Source organism: Molossus molossus, unplaced genomic scaffold, assembly GCF_014108415.1.
Source record: "Molossus molossus isolate mMolMol1 unplaced genomic scaffold, mMolMol1.p scaffold_m16_p_14, whole genome shotgun sequence".
NCBI classification, from domain to species: Eukaryota; Metazoa; Chordata; class Mammalia; order Chiroptera; family Molossidae; genus Molossus; species Molossus molossus.
Window position 1 is genome coordinate 22184102 of NW_023425349.1, and position 23673 is coordinate 22207774.

At 49.1% G+C, this 23673-nt stretch overlaps 1 protein-coding gene across 6 annotated transcripts in view; it reads right to left on the bottom strand.

Annotated features, from left to right (window-relative positions):
- Positions 1-23673, bottom strand: part of PALM2AKAP2 (PALM2 and AKAP2 fusion) — a 320709-nt gene that overhangs the window by 199324 nt on the left and 97712 nt on the right. For all 6 annotated transcript variants that reach the window (XM_036260620.1, XM_036260616.1, XM_036260619.1 and 3 more), the window contains exons 4-5: positions 1783-1897; positions 663-684 (exon numbers count right to left, since the gene is read on the bottom strand). In XM_036260620.1, coding sequence (XP_036116513.1) covers positions 663-684; positions 1783-1897 — 137 coding nt within the window. The remainder of the gene's footprint in view (positions 1-662; positions 685-1782; positions 1898-23673) is intronic.

A 23673-nucleotide genomic window follows, 5' to 3' on the forward strand; every position in this document is an offset into this window, starting at 1 on the left:
AGAAGGTGAAGAATGAGAAGCGTACAATCCCAAGTCCATCCCACGATCCTGGGTAAGGAGAGCAGAGGGTGGGGACAAGGAAGAGAAGGGTGAGAAGGAGTAAGGCCCCCTCCTGCCAGAAGGGAAGCCAGGGCCCTGCTCCCACACCTCCTGTGCCAACTATGCCCACAGGGAGCAAGCCCTGCCCAACCCCCTCCCTGGAAGGTTGCAGAAATTGAAGTTTCCTGAATCAAAGACAAAAACAGAGGCCTTCGGCAGCTTTCTTAAACACCAGATAATGGCCTTCTGAGGTGTGTGTCGGCCTGGAGACCTAACCCCAGCACAAACGAGCTCCTTCCTGCCTGAGATCTGGTCCTGATGTTTAACACTCCTTGCTGAGCATCTTTCAAGAAAGGTCCAAGCAGTGAACTCTGGGAACAAATAGGAAGAAGAGCCAGGCCAATGGCTTCAGACTAGCAGTGAGCCAAAGCCAGCCCTCGACGAAGAGAGGCAGAGGCGGCTCGGGGTGCGGGTCTCCTCGGCGCCCCGCAAACACTGCCGCTCTTTCTTCCCGGTGCCCTTACAAACCAACACACGTGTCTCCTGTAGCCTGCGTGTGTGAAACTAGGCTGACCGGGATGGAAACATCGTCTACAGACGGGGCAGAGAGCGCTTACACTTACCTCCATCCGTGCTGGAGAAGCTCTGTGGAAACAAAAGCGGAGGAGAGTGTTACTACGGTGCGAGGAGAATCCCTCCTTCATTTAACCCATCTTCCTCCCCAGGCCCAGCCCAGACGGGGACTGTGATGGGCAGACCCAATGCTCCCTTTTCTTCTGAGGGCTTTGTTTGCGATCCTGCAATTTAAGGGAAACGTTTAACATCCCCACCTTCTCCCGAATTCCGCCCAGCAGAGATTTCTTTCGATTATCCAGCAAATGCCCTTGGTTGTGTTGGGGAAGTGATGTCGGAAAATCCGATCTGAAAATTAGTTTGTTTCTGTTGCTTTCCTATGGCTGATGGGTGCCCGACGGGAGCTACGAGATAGGGAGAAGGCACTGAGGTAGGTATTCAGAGCCTACTGGCTTTCTGGATTCTTTCCTCTTTGCTCCAAGGCATCGTCTGTTGTCATATACAGTAACATTTCATGCGTCTACACTTTGTCAAATTCATGTCCATTTGATATGGTTTTGCCTCTGGCCCTATATATATATATATAAAGGAAAGATGTAAACAAAGCCATAGGAGTATGTTTAATCTGCTTAATAAGAATTGGTCTTAGGCCCTGGCCGGTGTGGCTCAGTTGGCTGGGCGTTGCCCCGTGCACCAAAAGGTTTGATTCCCCGTCAGGACACGTGCCCGGGCTGCAGGCTTGATCCCCGGTGTGGGGGTGTGGGGGGGGGTAAAGGAAGCAGCCAATTGATGTTTCGCTCTCTCTTTCCCTCTCCCTTCCTCTTTCTAAAAGCCCATTTAAAAAATCTTAACAAAGAATTGGTTTTAGAATTCTAGAGTCCAATGGAAGATGATTTTTCTGGCATTTGACATATGAAGGGTTTGGACAGTAGGTAGATGGGGCTGGTTGGATGACTCTCCAGCCTCCCCGGCAGGGCAGGTGGTCCCAGAAGACAGGCCACTCTCAGCTTCAGAGACGGCATGTCCCCACAGCTGCCCCTCACTTCCAGAGAGAGCATGGGGCTCAGCTGTCTCCCCAACACCAACTGGCCTCTTCTCCAACTGGCACCACGTGGCTGGTGCTCAGGTCCCCACGGCGTAATTTACAGAAATCACATTTGTTTCTTTCACCTTCTGAAAGTCCTTGAAGGATTTCTCCGTCTCCTTTAGTTTCTCCAGGATGATTTGCTCTTTGGCAGATATCTGGGACTCTTCACTTTCCAGTGCTTGTATTTCCTGCTCCAGCCTGGAAAACACACAAACAGCGGGCAGGTTACTTCACTGTCCTGCCCTCCCAGGCCCAGAGAGCAGCTCCTTCCTGTGGGGTGACTTCCTGCCAGTCTCCGTGTTACCTTATGCTGAGGGACCGGGCCAAGGTTTCACGTTACCGAGCATCCTGTGTTCTCAGCGTTGCCACGGAGCAGACACTGGTCAAAGGAAAACCACCCAGGGCTTCTGCCACTACTCGCTGCCGCCACTTTGCAGTGTGCTTTGCAGTACGCGCCATGTGCACGTCCATCTACCGGGGAGGTGGATGTTTTTACAGAGCAGAGGACACAATGCCTGGAGGCACACAGCTTCAAGTCTCCTCGCCATCTCGGAGTAACTGCTTTTCTATCAGGTGGGCCAAAGGGTGAAGAGCCAATCCCACTCAAAGGAGATATGCTACCGAGAAATGGCTACCAAGGAATTAACCTTTATTGAACACTAAGTCTGTGCCAGGAACTGAGCTAAGAATTTGCATGGCTTATTTTATTTTACCTTCCCAATGACCCTATGAGTAAGGAATCCCCGTTTTACAGATGAGATCATTAAGGCTTGACAAGGGACTAGTTTACTGTTGCAGAGCCTCGAACCCAGGATTCGAGCCAGGATATCTAACTCTAGACCAGTGGTTCTCAACCTTCCTAATGCCGCCACCCTTTAATACAGTTCCTCCTGTCGTGTGTGGGCGGATCTGCATGTGGGTGGACAGAGGAGCGGTGTCTCGGTTCCTAAGACCATTGGAAATATATGTTTTCCGATGGTCTTAGGCGACCCCTGTGAAAGGGTCGTCCGACCCCCAAAGGGGTCACGGTCCACAGGTTGAGAACCGCTGCTCTAGACCCTGCTCCTAACCACTGTGTCTTACCATATGGGCTCTACAGGATTTCCCATATTCCTGCCTTGCTAAACATCGAGTATGCTGGCCCACTGGGCTGGCGCTGTTATGCAGCAAGGTTACGAAGGGATGGTGTCCCCTGCTGAAAGGATGGTAGACTATTGTGCTTCCTGAATTATTCGGTCTGAGTTTATTTGGTCACACATTCATTCCATTTTGCTTTTGGGCTCTTTCCCCTCTGTCATGCTAGAAGCTTTGCTGCAAGGTCTGTGCCTGCCTGTATTAGTACCGCCCCCCTCCCCTTCCACCTTCTAACCCGCTGCAGGCAACAGGCTAACCAAGCCTGTTAGACTAAGACCTAAGGTCAAGAGTTCAGAGAGAAGTCTTCCGAGGGGCGAGGAATGCCAAGATACAGGCATGGGTTTATTTAGGGATGCACTGTGCCCCCTGACGCCTTTTCTGTTTGCTTCCCGGGCGCCAGAAAAATAGCCTCTGGCTGGATGAAACTTTGCAGCAATTACCTTGGGTTACGCAGGCAAGCCCTATGCACAATTGCACTCCCTCCGAATGAATAGTTTCAGATACTCTTGTCGTTTCGCTCACAGTAAAAGTGGAAGTCCGTCCAGTGACTTACAGCGCCCTAGGTACCGGGAGGCTAGTACCTGCTTGGCCTCCACTCTTACCAACGTGCTCACTTCACGTACGCTTCAGTCAAACAGAGCTACTCCTTGTTTTCCCACTTGTGCCCCACATTTTCTCCTCCTCCAAGAAACCCATCCCCAAGTCTCTGTCCAGATACCACGCACCCCGTGAGGCTTTCATAGATTCACCACCAGGACGTGACATCGCACTTCATTTCGGTTTATCGGAGGTCTTATCAAGTCTACTATATGTTAGAGCAATGGTTCTCAACCGAGGTGATTTTTGTCCTCTAGGAGATATTTGATGGTGTCTGGAGATATGTGTTCATAATTCTAGGGGGTAGAGGTCAGGGATGCTGCTAAATATCCTGCAAAGCACCGGAACCCCCACAACAAAGAATATCTGACCCCAAATGTCAGTGGTGCTGAGGTTTAGTAACTCTATGTGTTGGAGCATATCTAAATGATTAATGTTCCCTAGTAGGTTCCAAATTCTTCATGGAGAGGGCCCAAGTGCTCAATAGAAGTATGTTGAATGAATGAAAGCTGAACCAAGTTGCAAAAAGCCGTGGTTCAACCAAGGTGAGGTTTTTAAGATTTCTGAAACCAGGGTGAATTCCTCAGCAAGCTTTGACTTGGAGAAGCCATGTGTGGGCTGAAGCGCAAACAGAATGCAGAGGAGAGGGGCCAAGCCACGCAGACTCAAAGAAAAAGATAGAAAACTCCTTTGGCATTCCAAGTGATCAGCCAAATCTTCTACACACAACTGTGTATGTGATTTTGGGAGGAATTGAGAAATGGAATAAGAGTGTGGAACAGGAGCAGCTCCCATGAAACAATTGGATGATCCAGAAATTGAGCGAAGTCAATGGATAAAGGAGCCCCGGGCTAGAAGTTTACTGGAAATACTGGGTGACAGTCCTGGCCAGGTGTGTTCTGAGCAGATTTCATGCATCTCAATGGACAGAGTGCCTCAGCAGGTATCTAGGATGTGGGTCGAGTCTATTATTCTCAAACATATTCCCTCCCTTCCTCCTTCACCTCCTGGGAAGAGTATTTGTGTCCCTGACTCACCGGTGTTGGTCTCCGTCACATGATTTGCTTTGGCCTCATGGTATATAGAGACATTTCCCTGCCCCTTGACTCTGGGTTCAGCTTTGTGACCTGCCTTAGTCACTGGGATGTTAGCAGACACACACAAGCAGAGGCTCGACATGTGTTTGGCCGATCGGGCAGCATCGAAGGGCTTCTCTGGGTAACTGTTGTCCCTTCAGCCTGGGCCCCTGAAAGAACACCTGGGGAGCTGACTGGAGCCCAAGCCAGAGACAGGAGCCACGCCCAGTCAGACCAGCACCTTCCATCAGAGCTGCTCAGCAGAGCCCAGCTTAGATCAGCAAGCAGTCTATTCACAGAAGTATCAACAAGAATAAATGATTTCTGTTTTAAACCACCGAGTTTGAGAGTCATTCACCATAAAGTACTACTGTGACAACAGCTAATGGATACAACTCAAATAGTATATTATATACTCAAGTAATATATTATAGGCATATACATTATATATGTGTGGATAATATATGTGTGTGTGCGTAGCCTAATTACATATGAAGAGATTTACAGATACATAGATATACAAATAATACCTGAAGATAAAATATTAGAGAGAATATAAGCTACCCTTGCCTCACTTCCCCCAAGTCTCAGAGAAATCTGGAAGGATACAGGGCATCCCTTCATGAGAATTAAGATGAGAAAATAGCCCTGGCTGGGTGGCTCAGTTGGCTGGAGTGTCATCCCATACACCAAAAGGTGGCAGGTTTGATTCTCAGTCAGGGCACATCCCCAGGTTGTGGGTTTGATCCCCAGTTAGGGCGTGTGCGGGAGGCAACCAATCACTGTTTCTCTCTCACATCGATGTTTCTCTCTCCCTCTCTCTAAAAGTTAAAAAAAAAAAATTCTAAAAAAAAAAATAAAAAGATTGAGAAAAATCAGAAAATATCCGTGGTAATTGTCTCTAGGTAATGAAATATGGGGTGATTTTAATTTGGTTCAACATGTTCTCAATTTACAAAAAACTCCTGTGTTCTTTAAGCAGAATGAAAACAGTAAGTCACGTTTAAAGGGCCCCCTTTGGCCGGGCGCTGAGAGGGCAGCCTTCCACGGGCAAGGGGGAGGAGCCAGCGAGGGCTACCCGGGTGCCCTCCAGCATCGGTTTCCAGGCAAGCCAGCCAATACCGACAGAGCCTGTCTGCTGGGCTCAGAGGTCGACGCTACAGGGGACTCTACAGTAAACAGGATCATGTAGAAAAAACAGCTGACTTAAAAACAAGCAAACAAACAAAAAAATGCCCGACTCCAAAGAACTTGCTTCTCGAGGTGAAGCCGCCCAAGTGGCTAAGAATTCTCTGTGACCTGATGCCCACAGCCTGCCCCAGCCCTCAGTGGCTCAGGGCTCTCAGCTATATAGTTCAAGTGCTAAAGATTTGGGTCATGATAGTGCGTAACTGAGAAGGGATGGAGAGAGAGAGAGGAGAAATAAAAAAGCAATGAAACTAGACTTTGAGATAAGAACAACTGAGTTTCACCCAAAAGAAATGAATGCGGGAAATCGACAGTGTATATAAGTCAGACTGAGTAGCAGATTTCTCTACAAATGCACAGATGGGCTTGGGCCAGGTCCTAAGGGCACTGGATGGCCCAGGCTGCTATTTTTCTTTGGGAAACCTGAGTCCCCAGGGCTGAGGAACATCCTAAGAAACAGTGCTATGGGTTAATAAGAGTCATCTCAGCCGGCTATAAATGCCACTGTTTCGTAGTTTCATAGCTAAAATCTAATGCAGTCTTCCCCGGAGGAGCCAAGTAGGATATTGCCGAGCTAAAAATAAAGAATGGGCAGGAAGTGTAATTTATACACAAGGTTAATCGAGGCTCTCTGGGCTGAGTCAGGTGCACAGAACAGCCTCTGACCGGCTTGCTCAGTTTCTTCTGAGCAAAAAGCAGGCTGTAATAGGCGGTCAGGAAAGGTGACACACTGCAGCTGTGCAGGTTTAATTTCCTGGAGATGAAGTTGCAATCATGGCTCAACAGTCTTATAAAGTCTACCTAACCCTGACAGACCTTCCGCACAGGAAATACAAAGAATCGAGGGCTCTAGGAAGTGCATCGATCATTCTCTCATTTTGAAATCCATGTATGCGTTCCTCCATCCATCTTTTTGCAAACACCTCTGTCAGGCACTGCCCCGAGCATCAGGGACAGCGAGCTGAATCAGCCAGTGTCTGCGCGTGAGCGCTCTAGGTCAAGCGAAGAGAACAGCCAGGTAAACGCATGAATTATAGTATGACCCCCAAAGAGCCATCACACAGGAAAGAACAGTGTGTTGTGGAAGTGTCAGCTCTGTCTGGGAGTGTGGCAGGACTCCACCCAAGGCGCCTGCCCAGTATCTAGCCTCCCTTCCTCCATGCTAACAGAATCCTTATTGTGTTGCGGGTGCAATGTGCTCAGCTGAAACATACCCATCCCATCCCGGAGAAGGGTGGCCACAGGTCAGCTCTGCCCAATGAGATGAAAGTAAAACCTGTTGGGGGAGAATTCTGGGAAAGCTCCTCAAAGGGAGGAGGGTTGACTTCAGTGGTCTATGTCCTTTGTCCCTTCCCTTCTTCCTGCCTGCAGAGACCCGGTGCGAGGGTGATGTATTAGTTTCCAATAGCTGCTCTAACGACGACCACCAACGTAGTGGCTTATGACACTATAAACTTACTATCTTACATTTCTGTGGGTCAGAAGTCTGACATGGGTGTCATCAAACTAAAATCAAGGAGTTGGTCGAGTCGTGGTCCCTTCTGAAGGCTCTAAGGAAGAATCTGTTTCCTTGCTGTTCTAGCTCCCAGAGCCACCCACATTCCCTACCCCGTGGCCTTCTTCCTCCATCTTCAAAGCCAGCAATGACGCATCTCTCTGACCCTTCTTCCCCAGTCCCTGTCCCTCTTCCACTCTGATTGATCCTTATGATTACATTGGGCCGACCCAGATAATCCAAGACAATAATCTCCCCCCCCCCCTTTTTTTTTTTATCCTCACCCAAGGACATTTTTCCATTTTTTTGTTCAGACAGAGTGGGAGCGGGAGAGAGGAAGAGAGAGAGACGGAGAGAGAGAGAGAGAGAGAGAGACATCGACGTGAAAGGGACACATGGAGTGGCTGCTTCCCGCATGACCCAACCAGGGCCGGGGACAAACTGCAACCGAGGTACGTGCCCTTAGCGGGAACCGAACCCGGGTCTCTCTGGACGGCAGGCCAATGCTCTAACCGCTGAGCCAAACCGGCCAGGGCTAATCTCCCTATTTTGAAGTCAGATGTTTGGAGAACTTCATTCCATCTGTGACTTTAACTTCCCTTTGCCAGTATTCACAGCTTCTGGGGGTTAGGATGCGAACATCTTGAGGGTCCATCACTCCGTCTACCGCAGGGAACGTGATGCCGGAGGGGGAGCAGTGATCGTGCGTCCCCCGGGGCACGAGTACACTATGGAGGGCTGCGAGCGCAGGAAGAGAGAAAAGCCTGGGTTCTGGATGGCCTCCTGCAGTGACTGCGCCAGCTCTGGACTGTGGCTCCAGGTCGCTTGTTATGACTTTAAGCCGCTGTTGTGATCATAGCTGGATGCGACTGCCAACTGATACAAGGTGGTGAGAAGAACTTGACTGAGTGGGCGATATGCTGGCTGGGCCTTGAAGGATGCATTCACCAGATGGAAAAGAGAAGAAAATGTGCCACGCAGAGGAGATGGCGTGGGCTCAGGCCCAGAATATCACATGTCCCTACTGTCTCCCAGGGGCACGTGTCCTTGCATGGTCTTTTCAGTCACTGCACACGGAACCCTCCAGCTGACATGGCCCGGCACGATGCTTAGAGACCCGCAACATTCCTGTCCCACCCGCACCGCTCACCGTGTGCCTTCGTCCTGCCGTGCCTTTCGTGGCCCGGAGGTGCCTGGCCTTCAGGGCCCGGCTGGGAACCCTGCTTCCCTCCTCTGCGGCGGGAGAAAACAAGGCTCAAATGAAGAGAGACGAGAACGAGAGGCAGAGTGAGAGGGAGCCTGGGCCACTGACCCTCTGGGCCACTGATCCTCTACCGGCTGCTTCCCATGATCCTTTGCTATACTTTTAACCTTTTTTACTTATAGAAGCCAATACATGTTTCCTTTGTGTGGGCATGCAAAAGAGTACAGACTAATACAAACTGGGTTTCCAACAGTCTCGCGGTGTTTTTGGAGGGGGCCTTGCCTGTACACTCCGGAGTGCTTCATATTCCCTTCTCCATCAGTGATGACAATAACAATCACAACTGTCATTTGAATAGCGTTTTTGTTATGTAGACAATTGCTTGTATGTAGCAACCGAAATACTGACTAGGATCACTGAGTGTTGACTGTGTGCTAGGTACTGTTCTAAGTCTTTTACATGCATTATGATATGTAAGCTTTATAACATCCTATGAATTAAGAAAACTTTGAACTCCCATTACACAGACGAAAGAACTGAGATACAGAAAGGTCACAGATTTGCCCAGGGTCTCAAAGATCACGTGGGGCCAGGATTTGGGCCCTGGTATGGGAGAACCAGTATTTTTTTTTTTTTTTATCCTCACCCGAGGACATTTTTCCATCCTTTGTACAGAGTGGGAGGGAGAGAGAGGAAGAGAGAGAGAGGGAAACATCGATGTGAAAGGGACACATCAAGTGGCTGCCACCCGCACGACCAACCAGGGCCGGGGACAAACTGCAATCAAGGTACATGCCCTTAGCGGGAACCGAACCCGGGTCTCTCCAGACTGCAGGCGGACACTCTAACCGCTGAGCCAAACTGGCCAGGGCGAGAACCAGTATTTTTTGCCACTACTTTCAACTACCTCCCTATGACTACTTCCTCTTTTTCCCCGTTTTCTCGAGAATGTATATTGTGACAATGTATTTTTCATGCTCACAGAACTACCGAGGTCAGGCTAGGAGTGCAAGCCATGTACTCCGATTACTTTTCGGAAACATGAAGCCTCTGAGCTGTACTCCACCCAACAGTTACCCTACCTCTGCTTGAAATCCTCCTCCCATGGGAAACTCACCACCTCACCAGGCAGCCCTTCCCCTCTCTGAACAGCGCTGGCCAACAGAATGTTTGCTTGCAGATGTAGGCCAAGTTCATTTCCCATAGCTGTTACTGGTTGTCTGGATTCTATCTCTTGAAGTGCACAGGTTGAGTTTAGCAAACACCACGACTAGTAGGAGCTCCATTCTGGGAAATGGGAAGACCCAGGGCACATGGGACTTACTACTCAGTAAGGAGCGCTGAGGGTGTGCACTGGGGCAGGATTGCGCTGGGGGGAGGGGAAAGAGTGGGAAAGGAAAAATGCGGGATGATCACGAGGAAGGGGGACTTCTGGCTTCCTCATGGAGTGAACTCAGCACCCACTAAAACCTGAGGCCAGAGGAGCAGTAAAGAAACGTTCGTAAAATCCTCAGCACCTTAAATATATTTCTGAGCAAGTCTACTGCTGACAGTGGAGCGAGCCTTGCACCGTTCCTCACTACCGGGGGGCATGGGCTCGAGTTACCCACGCCAGCTACGCCAGCTACGAGGAGCACATGCACTACGCTCAGCTGACATGCATTCAAATCTCAGGGAATTCTCCCAGGGCGAAAGGAGATGCTGCTGGACTGGCCAGAGGGGCTTAGCTCTGACCCTTCCCTTCTCTTGAACTGTAATTTCGTAGCTGAGCAGTCAAAAGGGGTGCCCGACTGGCCAACCCACCAAAACAAGAACTCCGGGAAGGTTTGCTCCTCCGACAAAAGCAGAGCTATCTTTTTTTTTTTTCATCCTCACCCGAGGAAATTTTTACCATTTTTTGTTCAGATAGAGTGGGAGAGAGAGGGAGAGAGGGAGAGGGAGAAGGGGGGAGAGAGAGAGAGAAACATCGACGTGAAAGGGACACATCGAGTGGCTGCCACCCGCACGACCCCAACCAGGGCCGGGGACAAACTGCAACCGAGGTACGCACCCTTAGAGGGAACCGAACCCGGGTCTCTCCAGACCGCAGGCCAACGCTCTAACCACTGAGCCAAACCGGCCAGGGCAAAAGCAGAGCTGTCTTTATGTATCCAGCACAAGAAAGAATGGAAGAGACCACCAGCCGCTCACCAATTTCCCTCCCCCGCTTCCTTCACAGTGACACAGTCCCCGAGGTCTAGCTAGGCGTACGGTTACACACTTCTCAGCATCTTCTGCAGCCATGCTGGCCAGAGATGCAAGCGAAAGCACTGTAGGCCAGCTTCGAGAACCTTCTTTAGACATTTCTTCTTCAGCCCTTCCCTCATCCTTCTATCTGAAATGCACCTAAGTGCAGGTGGGGCTCCAAAGGCGGTCTTGGACTCTGAGGACAGAAACACGGGAGGGAGAAGCTGGAAGAAGCCTGGGTTCTGAGGAATTCCCAGAGCACAGCCACCAGACGGCTCTTGACTGCCTACCTGTGGGCTCTCACTGCAGCGAGAAATTCACCACTGTTGCTGTGGGTCTCTGCTACTCGCATCTACGTCTAATCCTTATTAATGTAAGACATCTGCCACATGTTGTTGAATTTTCAATGAACACTCTTAGAAATATGCTGACGATAAGGGGCCATAGCCAATCAGAGCCCAGAGCCTCAAGAATGACTCAGCAGCAGCCGAAGAAAAACGGAGTAATTGCCAAGTCTGGAACTCGTTACTGCTCATTGACTCTTGTGAATGGGGCTCCACTGAAGCTGCGCCTCACCCCCCCCCCCACTTCACATCCCCGCCCCATCCCACATCTCAGGAGGCAAGCTCCTTATCTTTGAACAGTGCCAATCATCCACGTCTTAGCATCTCTCTCATGCGCTGTGACTGTGATGTTTGTATCAGTCTGACGCTCAGAGTCTTTGCCAGCTTAATTAACATCAAGAAGAGCAGAGACTGGGCTGTCTACATACTTGAACACCTGTCCAGCCTTGCAGGGCAGTGACCTAACTACCCACTATGCACAAGACCTCATATGGAGCTCCCCCATGACGCTGAAGATTCGGTTACGTGGTGGGAGCAGAAGACACACTATGTGTTGGTTCAGAGGTGACTGGTGAGAGGCTAAGGTGGCATTAGCTGCCTGCCCAGGAGCCCCGCCACCTTCCTTTTGGGAACAAAATCCAGCTCCTGCACCTGGAAACCATCTCCCTGGAATTCCTGTGGATTTGGGTGAAAATACTGATCAGAGAACCCACATCCATGGTCAAGGAGTGGAAATGTACTAATCTAAGTTGACTGAGCAGAGCTCTGGCCCAGTAATCTGCCTCTTGAGAGGGGTGACTCAAGAATGGAGAGTACTCCTGGGTGAGTCAATGCCACAGCAGGATTCTGAAATGGTCCCATCATTTCCTGCTGCCTGGGTCCCCAATTCTGCCTGAGACCTCACTCTCTGACCCCTCCTTGCATTATTCAAATATTTGGCCTCCTCTCTCTCTCTCTCCCCGCCCCCTCTCTCTGTCTTAATATCTCTGTTTCTTTATGTTAGGTAGAGCATTTGGGAAGAATAATGTTTGTTTTCGCACAAATAGATGCCACAGAACTCACTTTCCATATTTCAGGAAGACAGCGCCTCGGTTTCTATGGCACTCCCCAAATATTTTCCATTTGTGACTCAGTTTGCAAGGAAACAGCTTCCTTTTATTTAGATGCATATATCTGGAATCACCGCAGATCATTTGGTAATTTACTGTGAAAAAAGGTTAACGGCCCTTAAATAAACAGAGGATTTCCACTTCTCCTTATCAAAGAATAGGACCTTCCTTGACTGCAAGGTGTCAGTGGAAACTGAAGCTCGTTTCATTTTTTTTTTCTACGTCACGAGAGACAGAAATATGGCAGAGACGAGAAAGATTCCTTTAAGAATTCCTAAAATACAGCTCACATCCTTTCCCTTGTCTCCACCACCTCCTTCCCGAATTTCACCAAACTGCTCGGGCTGGAAGTTCACACCCTCCCTGCTCTGCTCCAACTCCAGTCCAGCCTTATGCCTTCCCATGTTCCAGCCAAAACGCATGGCTCCCGCTCCGTGAAAAAGCCCGGAATGACTGCCCACTCCCAACTCCATCTACCGAAAATACACCTAATAACAGACCAAACTGAGCTCTGTCTCTTTAGTAAAAATGTTTTCCTTAAGTCCCCTCGACCTAACGCTCCTTCGAAATCCCTGCAGCATTTTTGGCCCTGTTAGGTGCCTGGGATACCCACCTGCTATCAGTATTAAAGCTGTGCCCACCCTCCCCAGCCTGTCCTACCCTTCTACCAAGTATAGACTTATTGAGAGACAGGCTATACTTTATTTTATCACTATACTTCAGAGTCCTCCCTGTACATATTTGTTGAAAGAATGAAAGGCAAGTTAAAACAAGAACATACTTTTAAGGAATTCTACAGTGAAAATAGCTTGGAAGTGGTGATATTAAGTATAATTGTTCTAATCTTGGCTTGGTTTTGCTCCTTTTCCTCAAAATAGACTGATTTATACACTTCTTGAGAAAAAGTAACATTGATAGTAGATTGATTTATATCTTTATCTAAATTCACAGCTGGGACAGAGTAACACTTTTCACGAATAATGTTGGTTCAATCAAATTTAATCCCCAATATATAGGGATAAAAAATTCTCTCTCCGTAAGTTTTCCTTAGCTCTTGGCCACCAGCCTCTCTCTCCTTCTCTTGTGTATTTATTCCCTCTGGAATCACATGACTCGCACCCTCCGAATCTGAGGATGCTGATTTCTGCTGCAGGAAATCACTTCCGAACTGACACTGAGCATTAATTCCTTGAGTGCTATTCTCGTTTGGGTCTGTTTCAGCAGAAGCTTTTTGATTACATGAAGGTGAGATGATCGCCTTTCAAACGGTACACTTCTCAGCCGCTCAGGCCCTTCCCGAGAAATGTCTCCTTTCATAGGAAGCGAAAAAGTCTCATCCAGCCTTCTTACTCCAGCCCGGGTCTCAGACACGCCCTGACGGCCTATGCCTCCACCCGTGCACCTGACCTTGTGCAGGGAGCTCTGGGGTGGCACGCTGCAGTTTCCCCCCTGTCCCCTCACACTACAAATAGGTAAACTCCTCTTGAACCTGCATCCCGTTCAAGCCACTGTGGCATCTCTTTCTGAAATCCCCCACGGCACGCCCCTCTTGCTGTCTCAACAGCTCACATCCCGACCACCCCTGGCTTGCTCCACTCTGCCTCTGCCCCGCCTCTCTGCTGTACACCATCTTGTTCAAGCCCACATCTGCCAAGGCTGACGCAGACTCTGCAGGGTGAATCGGCTGACTTCCTTACTGAAAGCATTGTGGATCATGCCTCTCCCCTTTGGAGCCCACAACACCGTGTTCTCCACATAGACTTCTCTTCTACTATTCCATCCCATGTTCATTTGGTCACTGTTCTTCTTCCACATCTTGTCCCTGGCTAATCATGCCAGCCTTGTGCTTTCATTCCCACTCCCATGCCGACATCTACCCAACCTATCTCTTCAATTTCTTCCCTGAACTCCAGCTTCCATGTACAATTATATTTTCAATGTCTTCACCTGGATGTTCCACAGACATCTCAAACCCAGCATAGGCAAGACCAGACTCATCTTTCTGCATAAAGCTTCTCCTCCCTCTGGCCTTCTTCAGCTCAGTTTTTGATACCATCACCAATCCAATCGACTTGAGAAGGAAGCACGGTTGTCACCTTGACCTCTCCCTTGCCCCTCTCTGACCGTCACCCCACACATATATTAGCTGCCGAGTCCTGCCCGTTTGCCCCACAGATTTCCTTCATCTCTCTTCCTCTTCAGGCCTGTATGGGCTCTCTCCTTCTTCCTCCTAAATGCCTGCAGCAACCTCCTCATTGCTTGCTTGATCTACCTCCATCCAGACTCATCACCTTCAAGTCCCGATTGTGCCTAGACAGACCACAACTGCACCCCTCACTGAAGACCCCTCACAGGCTCTGTGCTTTAAGCTCCTCACTCTAGCAGACTTCCAGCTTCTCATTTACCTCCAGGAACAATGGGCTCCTCGTAGGTCCCTGCACAGGGCGTGCTCTTTCTTGCCTCAAAGCTTTGCTCATACCTCCCCCTCGGCCAGGACTGCCCTGGTTCTCCCTCCTTCCCTTCCCTGGAGTAACTGTTACTATTCTTTAAGAAGCTGCTTACATTCTGTCTCTTTCTGGAAGTCATCTCTGGGACCTTTCCTGGGAAAGTGCCCTTTCTCCTTGCTGCCACATCTCGTTGTTGTATTTCGTCACCCATGTTGTCCCATTGTATTTTAATCACTTGTGTATGGATTTGGGGGTTCCCTCCCCACATCCCATTTGCAAAGCTCTTGAGGTTAATAGTCATCTCTTCTTTGTCTTTCGTTGAAATGAAAAGTGTCTCCCTAGCGGCTTCCAGCAAGGACCCGGCTCAGTTACAGCCCTAGAAGTGCAGGGTGAGGAAATGACTGTCAGTGAACACACAAGTTGTTTCTCAGCCGGAAGTAACCTCAAGACTGACCGACCTTTGCACAGTTCCTTCAGTCAAATATAATTCTTTAAAAAAAAAATTCAAACTAATGGCAGTTCTGGACTTAGGGGAAAGAACTGCTTAAAAAGGAAACTTGTATTACTTGCTTTCTTGGAGAGCAGATCATGCTGAAATAACTGCTCTGTTTTCTAGACTTTTCACTCTTTCTCCCAGATATCTCCTCAAATATATCATTTCTCCTGACCCTGTGTGTGTGTGTGTAACCTACTGTTCCTATTTACTCTAGGGCTCACCTAAATAAAACCGCAGGTGCAGGACACACAGATATGCAGGAATTGGGCCAGAATGATGGACAATCTCAGTATCTACTTTGGTTCACCCTGTGGTTCTCTTCTGAGCTCGTCCCTTCATGCAGGAAGCACCGGGCTTTCATAACTGATTGTGAAAAGTGTTTATGTGGCGCATTCCCCTCTATCAAACCCCTGTTTACTCTTTGTTTGTACCTAAGTCCAGCACTCTGATAGCCTTCCTGCTGAGTCCGACCTTCCTGTGAGCCTGTGTGTGTGCGCGTGAGCGTGCGCACATCCACACGGCCTCAGCCACACCCTTTATAAATGTCCACATTGGGGATAGCATTTTTGCCTACTGTCCACATGCAAGGTTACTCTGGGGAAACTGATGGAGTATTCAAGATACTTGAGTTAGTATCTTTTTTTTTTTTTTTTAATCTTCACCTGAGGATATATTTCCATTGATTTTCAGATAGAGTGGGATGGAGGGGGGGAGAGAGAGAGAGAGAGAGACATTGATGTGAGAGAGGCACATCGACTGGGTGCTTCCTGCATGACCAGGGTACGTGCCCTTGACCGGAATCAAACCCATGAATCTTTGGTCCAAGGCGGACACTCTAACCACTGAGCCAAACTGGCCAAGTCTGGCAACGAATCATTCATCAAAAATAATTATTTGCCCTGGCTGGTTTGGCTCAGTTGTTAGAGCATCGACCTGCGGTCCAGAGAGACCTGGGTTCAGTTCCCGCTAAGGGCACGTACCTTGGTTGCAGCTTGTCCCCGGCCCTGGTTGGGTTGTGTGGGTGGCAGCCACTTGATGTGTCCCTTTCGTGTCCCTTTCATGTCGATGTTTCTCTCTCTCTCTCTTCCTCTCTCTCCCTCCTACTCTATCTGAACAAAAAATCGAAAAATGTCCTCGGGTGAGGATAAAAATAATAATAATAGTTATTATTATTATTTAATGTCTAACAGTCCTAGTGATAAAAATAGCTAACATTTATTGAGCATTTACCATTAGACAACCTGCTAAATGGTTTGTAAACATTATTCAGTCTCTGAAATCTGCATAGTAACTGCTACTATGATCCACACTTGAGAGATGCCAGACCTGAGGTTGAGAGGGTCTGGTGCCTTGTGATGCCACAGTAGTGAGAGGCAGAGCTGGGATTTATACCCAGGTTTGCCCGTGTTGGGACCTAGGACATTAGACTGCCCTGTGCTGCCTCCTTCCAAGAGCAAATGAAACCGCTCCGACTCCAAAGTATTTCAGTATTTCCTCTTTCCAGTGTAGCATTTTCTTTTCCAACATCTTGATCAAATATTGTTGCTCTGGTGGAGGTATGAATAGACTGGGGCCCCTCCCAGACTCCCACAACATCCTTGCCTTCACTCACCCTTTGCATAGAACGAATATGGATTGGAAGCCACTGCTCTGTGGGACTCGAAGGAGTATGTGGTGTATTACTTTGGTTCCCACTGTGCCTGCCAGAGTGCTTTGTACACAGCCAGTGCTCAATCCACGAGGATGCGGATCTGAAAGGGAGCCTCACCTGTGGCCACAGCCTGGGCTTCCGTGAGCTGCCTGGACAGGCCACCAAAGGATAACAGCTCCTCTGCCCTTTCAGCCCCAGAAGGACAAAGGCTACCTACCTGGAAGGCACAGGTAACAGCTCAATTGTGCCTGACGTAGACACTCAGAAGGGAGCTGGCCTGGGGAGCTGTGGCGGGGGCTGGGAGGCTTGGTCATCCACACGAATCTTCCTAAAGGGACCTTCCTCCTAGGTTTTGTTTTCTTCTAATCATGTTTTCCATGCATGACATGACCAGGGACAGCTCCTCCTTAGTGGAGAAATTTGTCCTCCCTCTGGGATCATCCCAAAGTTATTCTAAGAGTTCCTGCTCAGAACAAATCAAGCCAATCAGGAAGCTCCTCCACTCGGGCTGTGCCGGCTGATTGTTTTCCCGCTTGGACACTTCCTGCTATTGTTCCCCCACATGTTCTCAGAGGCGGACACTGGCCCCGCCCCTTCCCCTCAGGAGCTGGGCGCAGTCAGGGCTGCGGGCCAGGTACGCTAGGCTCACAGATCAAGCACCTGGCCGGGCTAGGCTCACAGATCAAGCACCTGGCGGGAAAACGGGCCTGGGATGAAATAGGGGTGGTTCCAGCTGGCTAGAGGAAAAGCATGGCCTTTGGGTCTCTCGGGCCTTGGACGAGAGGTTTGAACTATTCTGGATCATTCATTCATTGCTTATCAAGCATGTGTTGAGCTAATATAGTAATAGTCGCCCAGTCTCTACTTTGGGGAAAGTCATCATCCGACAGAGAAAGCAGGTGTATAAACAATGACAAAACAGGGCTCAGCGGAGCTCACACTGGAAGTCCCAGGCTGTGGGGATGCAGAGGCCAGAGGCTGACTAACTCTGCTTCGGGAGGGGCAGGGCAGGGTTGCAGGGGCTTGGAACATTTCACGCCGGGTCTCAGCCAAGAGGCCGAGACGCGAAGAGGGCTTGGGACGTTTCAGGAGGCTCTTGAAGGCTGAGAAAAAGAGTCTGACGGCAGAGAGGAGGTGGCCTTCTAAAGGGGCCGTGAGGCAGAGATGTGCCAGAGGTTCGAGCGAGCGAGGGAGGACCTCCACCAGCCTGGCTTATTCTGTGTGTGAATCACGGGAACGGGGAGGGGAGGTCCGGGATGTGGCGGCTCTTGAATGACACAATGAGTTCAGATCTGATCCTGAAGGCAACAGAAAAGCATTTAAGTTTCTTATTCGTCTGTCTATTAGTTTGTTTGAAGGGAGCGATCAGATTAGCTTTGCTCTGGAAAGACCACAGCGGCAGCATGGGAGAATAGCATGGTTGTGTAAGAGAGGTGCAGAATGAAAGCAGAACATCCGTTGGCGTCGTCCAGGCAAGAGCGTGGAGGCTGTGCTTGGCACGGACTGGTGGGAAGCCAAAGGGAGGTTTCACGTATTGATTTTTCCGTTGTAGTGACATCGAGGACTTTCTAAGTCAACCTTTTTACACTACGGCGGCCCCCTGAGCTGGGCTGAACCAAAACAAATGACACTAAATTGTGAAGCTATAAGCACAAGTAGACTGAGCCAGCCCCGTGGCTGGAGGTTGTGTGAGGTCTGCGAGACCTGCGGATTTCCTTCCACCCTCCTCCCTCCAGGCCACTTCCCTGTGATGGCCCAACTGGCAGAGACACCAGATGCCTCCGTTTATGGGGAAAGAAGGGAAACACAGCTGAAGCCAGCCATTCCGGCTCCCTTTGATGGTCTAGGGCAGAGATTTTCAACCAGTATACCGCGGCACACTGGTGTACCACAAGCCTCTTAAAAACATGCGATACCGGACTATGTAGTCAGGGTCACTGACCTTTTGCCTTAGATTTTCAAGTAAAAAATGACAACAGCCAACACAACAGTAGCTATCCTGTGTGAGTGAATCAAAATTATGCCTATTTTTTGGTCAGATCAGCAAAAAATATATGTTTTGGTGTGCTGCAGAATTTTAGTAACTAGTTTGTGTGCCATGAGATGGAAAAGGTTGAAAATCACTAGTCTAGGGTAAAGTGTGGGCCAGGACATTAATTTGAACCTTGGGGCCCTAATTTAAAATGTTCTGAGCACTGCCTGGCTGGTGTGTCAACCCCTGCACCAAGAGGTCACCAGTTTGATTCCCGGTCAGGGCACGTGTCCAGATTGTGGGCCTGATCCCCAGTGTGGGGCATGCAGGAGGCAGCCAATCGATGTTCTCTCTCATCGATGTTTCTATTTCTCTTTCCTTCTCCCTTCCTCTCTCTCTAAAATCAATAAAGAAAAAATATTTAAAATAATAATTTTTTTTAAAAAGTTCCAAGGATTGAAATTGTCTCCAGAACGGAGCTTCAAGGGCAGCTCGTCGCTGCCTTCGCCTAGATGTGCAGGAAAGGACTTGGAGTAACAGACTAAGGGATCGCCACAAAGGGAGTCTGGGCAAAAGCTGAGGCTTCGCTTCCCCTTACAGCCAGAGGCTGAGTCCGCGCCCAACACTGCATCCGCCTTGAGTTCCTGCGTGAGCTGTAGGCGCAAAGTGGCCTGCACGGCTGGTTTCCCCTCGGCACGTTCACAGGAGTCTCGGGCATCACCCTGTCATCTTTCTACATTTCAGGTACAATAGAGACATTTTGTCTTTAACATGCCAGCACTCATGCCTGCCCCCTGGTGGCCTGGAGGGTGGCCGGGTGGGGACAGAACAGCCTTGGTGGGTGAGCCCACCTGCCCCGAGCTCTGGGAAACCAGCCTTAAGGCAGCTGGGTGAGCCAATGTCCTACTGAGGCCCTGCAGAAGGTAAAGAATTCACACACGCTGCATTTATTATGGGGGTTTGAGGCAACAACTTTAGGAACTAAAAATAAAGCTACGAACATTCTCCCTGATGAACTTTACAGACTATCAACACTGATTGTTTTTATAGCAGCTTAGTGTATTGAGAAGTCGAATGAGGATAATGTCTATTCTGGGTTTTCAAATCCAGAAAGAGAATAGAATTTTCCTCATGCCAAGAGTTTACCAATGAAAACCCTCAGATACAAAGGGATTCACATGTAGGGATCACAGCCTGGGCCAGAAACGAAGCCAAATTAGAGAGGCTCCTAGAAGCAACGTGAAAGTAAGTGGCTTACACCAGGCCCGAAAGAGAATGCCCTTTGCAGTTCATCCGGGGACTTGTGCTTTTAACTGAAGACCTCTTGCAACGAGACGAGCAGAGTGGCCACCTGGAATGGGAATTCTCAGACGCAGAAACAGTAGTACATGGTGTTCCAGAGTAATTTTTAAAACCGACCCACCTCTTCTTGGTGGTTTGGCTGGTGCAGAATTGGTGCTGGCCTTCTCCCAGGTCAGCTGCGGTTCCACCGGAAGTTGTCCCTCCACTGTCTATTATTTCTGGATCCCGAGGCTAAGGGAGAATTACCAGCTGAATGCACAAGGAAACCTCACCGCAACTCTACTGCAACAGGGAGTTCAGGGCAGACCAGGTTTGTTGCTGAAACAGTACCGGCGCCTCCGAACGGGCAGTCTCACTCAGAGGCATTATGTGTTTTTGTGTGAACTAGTGAAGGATCACAGCCTCCTGGGCACACAGGAGAGTCCTCATAGTGCCACAAAACCCAAATGGTCCCCCAAAATAATAACAGAAGACATTTGTGTAATGCTTTAGAGCTCACAAAGTCCTTTTACAACAATTAGGGACTGGGTTTTTTTTTCCCCTCTATGTTGCAGATAAGAAAATTGAGAGGAAGAAAAAAGAGAAGTCTGAATCCATATACCTTTCTTGCCAACAATCTGATTTCTGCCAACGCGCTCCTGATTGTTCTGACCAGCAGGGGGCAGCAGGAGGAGGCCGAGCAAACCAGAGGGGATCAGGTCCAGCAGTCTGCCTCGTACTGGCTGATCCTGCGTAAGCTCCTCACTTTCCTCAGCCTCCGCTTCCTTGTCTGTAAGATGGTTGTAATGTCTATGGAAGAGCTCATTGGAAGCTATGGAGATTGAGTCAATATTGAAAATATCTCAGAACACTGCCTGCCATGGCATACGCACTATTTAAAATGTTTGTTCTTCCCTTCTCTTCTAGTGCTTTTTAAAAAATTGAATTTAAAGATGATTCTGTTAAACACTCCATGTACTACTTTACAAGACAAACCAAAACATGCTTTTAATAGAATACATTCAAATTCAGCTTCTTAATCACATGGTTTGTGGCTCATAAGATTTAAGAACACCCGTAGGTGCTTACGTTAAACAAATGACCCAGAAATGTGAATAAGTCCTATCATTTGAATGCTAAAAGGAAAATTTAAAAATTGATTATTGGCTTCAAGAATAATGGCAGATTGTGTGTGTGTGTGTGTGTGTGTGTGTGTACATATTGAATGAAAATCCAGAAAATCTCATTCAAAATCTCTCAGTGTGGGAGAGGCCTATGTGCACTTGGGGGGCCATCTAGTGGCAGGTACTGTTATATTCCACTAGCTGAGGCAGTATGTTTGGAATTTAGGTAAAGAATCTGGGAGGAAATAGCTGTCATTCTGCAGAGTTGGTACCGTGTGGTTACTTCAGAAGAGAAAGCGCAATACGTCAATGTTAAAATGTCTATAACTCCAAACACTTTGTCTTGGTTCTTGTAACTGTGCCCTTGTTCCTGGTGCTGCAGAAATCTCCAGCCGAGCTGGGTAACCTGTGAACCCAACTTGTCACATGCCCTATGACAGGGAGAGAAGCTGGAGGAGAAGATCCAGAAGTTCCAGCCTTCAGGAAGCAATGGCTGGGCGTATTTGTGCCATCTTCCTTGAGACCACCACTTTTATAGGAGCCACGTGATGTAAGACATCATCAATGGACTACAGGAGGTGTCCCGAAAGGCCCATTATGAACAACCCAACCAGTGACCCTGTGGTTCAGTATGGCCAACTCCTCCCAACACACCTTTAAATGAACTAAACCCAAGAGAATCAGCACACATAACAGAATTCAATGATAACATATCTCCTGCCTATAAGCAGGGCTTCCTGGGGGATCCAGCTACTTCGCTGCATTAACATGATGGTTTACTGTATAGCCTTTCAGGGACCTGGTACAATGTCAAATGAGGGACGGCTGAATTTAATGAAAGATTGTTACTGTTCTGATCACCTCCTCCCATCGAGGCCCTGCCTCTGGCTAGACAGAAACAAGATCCACAGAGGACAAGCTCTCTGATGCTATGGGAAGACGAAGACAAAAGGATACCAACAGGAGCAGTGCTAGGCATTGCTTAGACACTTTACATATATTAACTAAGTTAAGCCTCACAGCAGCCAAAGGCGATACATAGTATTGATTCCACTTTACAGTCAGGTTGCAGAGCTTGCCCAAGGTCCCATGAAATTAATGAGGCTCCGAGCTGAGATTTTAGACCAAGGTCAGTTGATGTTGAAGAATATACTCTTTTCACTGCATCTGTAATAAGTCCCTGCTCAGCCTTTCTGAACCCCGGGGAAGGAAGAACCCCCACTTCACGGCAGAACTCTACTCAGGCCCAAGACACTGCTGACATTTTAAAAACGGCAACAAAGACACAGCGGAGCAGGGCTAGAGCTCTTTCTAAGGCTGGCGGTTTTCTGTCACAGCACAGCGGTGCCTCTCCCTGAACCCCCAGGGCCCTGGACAAGCCCTGCCTGATGCTGGCTCTGGCCCCGGCCAGATCTTGGGATTCTGAGTGATCTGTCTTATTTGCTCTCTCGTGTCCTCATCCATCTCTGCTGGCAGATTGTCTGCCTCCATCCTGCCTGATTCAGCTTAAACTGGCCACCTGCGCAGTGGGTTCCCAGTCTACCCTTGACTTCTCCACCTCCCGCTTTCTCTGCACGGAGCATCGAACCAGCTTCCTAACTTCACCACTGGGTTTGTTACAACTCCCTTACTCTGAAACTTTTAATCACACTCCATGGCCTCTAGGATACATTCGAAGTCCCTCGGCTTGGCACCCAGAACTCTATGATCCAGTTCTAACCGGCTATCTAATCTTTTCTCCAGAGCTGCTTCTCTGGTTAGGTCTGAGATTATCCTGTCTTCAGAGGTTCTGTGCAGAAGGACCATCCCATGGCTGGCATGTCTGGACCGTCACTCCTGACAAAGAAAGTGACTCCCTGAGAGCAGCAGTCAACTGTTTCCTGTCCTCCCTGTTTCTACGCTTCCCTCCTTTCCCTGGGAGAGACAACACACCAGACAGTGACAAAGTCCAAATGGAGCCAGGCCCCTTCGGCTGTTTACAGCATGTGGCTGAGCTGTGACGAGCCAAACGAGCTCGGTCAGGACGGGGATCCATGACAACTGGCAGACATCGCCACTGTGGCTCCATTCCAAATGCACGTAGCCACAGTCTCCTACTGACTGCGTCACCCGGTAAGCAATGTCCAGCACCGGGGTCCGACTGGAAGCTGAAGGGGCCGAGGCCTCACTGAGGTCCAGGAGGGGCCCCCATTTTCCAGTCTGGTTCTCTCTGACGACACCCGTGTGCACTGGCTCCATCTCCGTGACAGCCATCCAGCTCACGCCCCGACACAGCCTTCACGGGGCATCCCATCAGCCCAGGGTTGCATTCTAATTCATTGAGGCATATAAAACTCGACACAGCCTCTTTTATTTTCCAGGAGTGGACTCATCACGGCTTTGAAAGATTCTGTTATTAAAGTTCTGAGTTGGGACCACAATGTACTGTCTGAGGTTAATGTAACTCTCCCTTGGTGGTAAGCTATAATTCCTGGAAGGGGACCTTCTGATATTGAATGATGGAAACAGCAGTCCAGAAGCTGCAGGTCTCTGAATACCCACAGTTAAGGGGCTTTGAAGAGTTGTCCCCCCTTATAACTGAGTGGATAATAGGTCTCTTGAGGGTAGCCACTGTATCATTTTCATCTCAG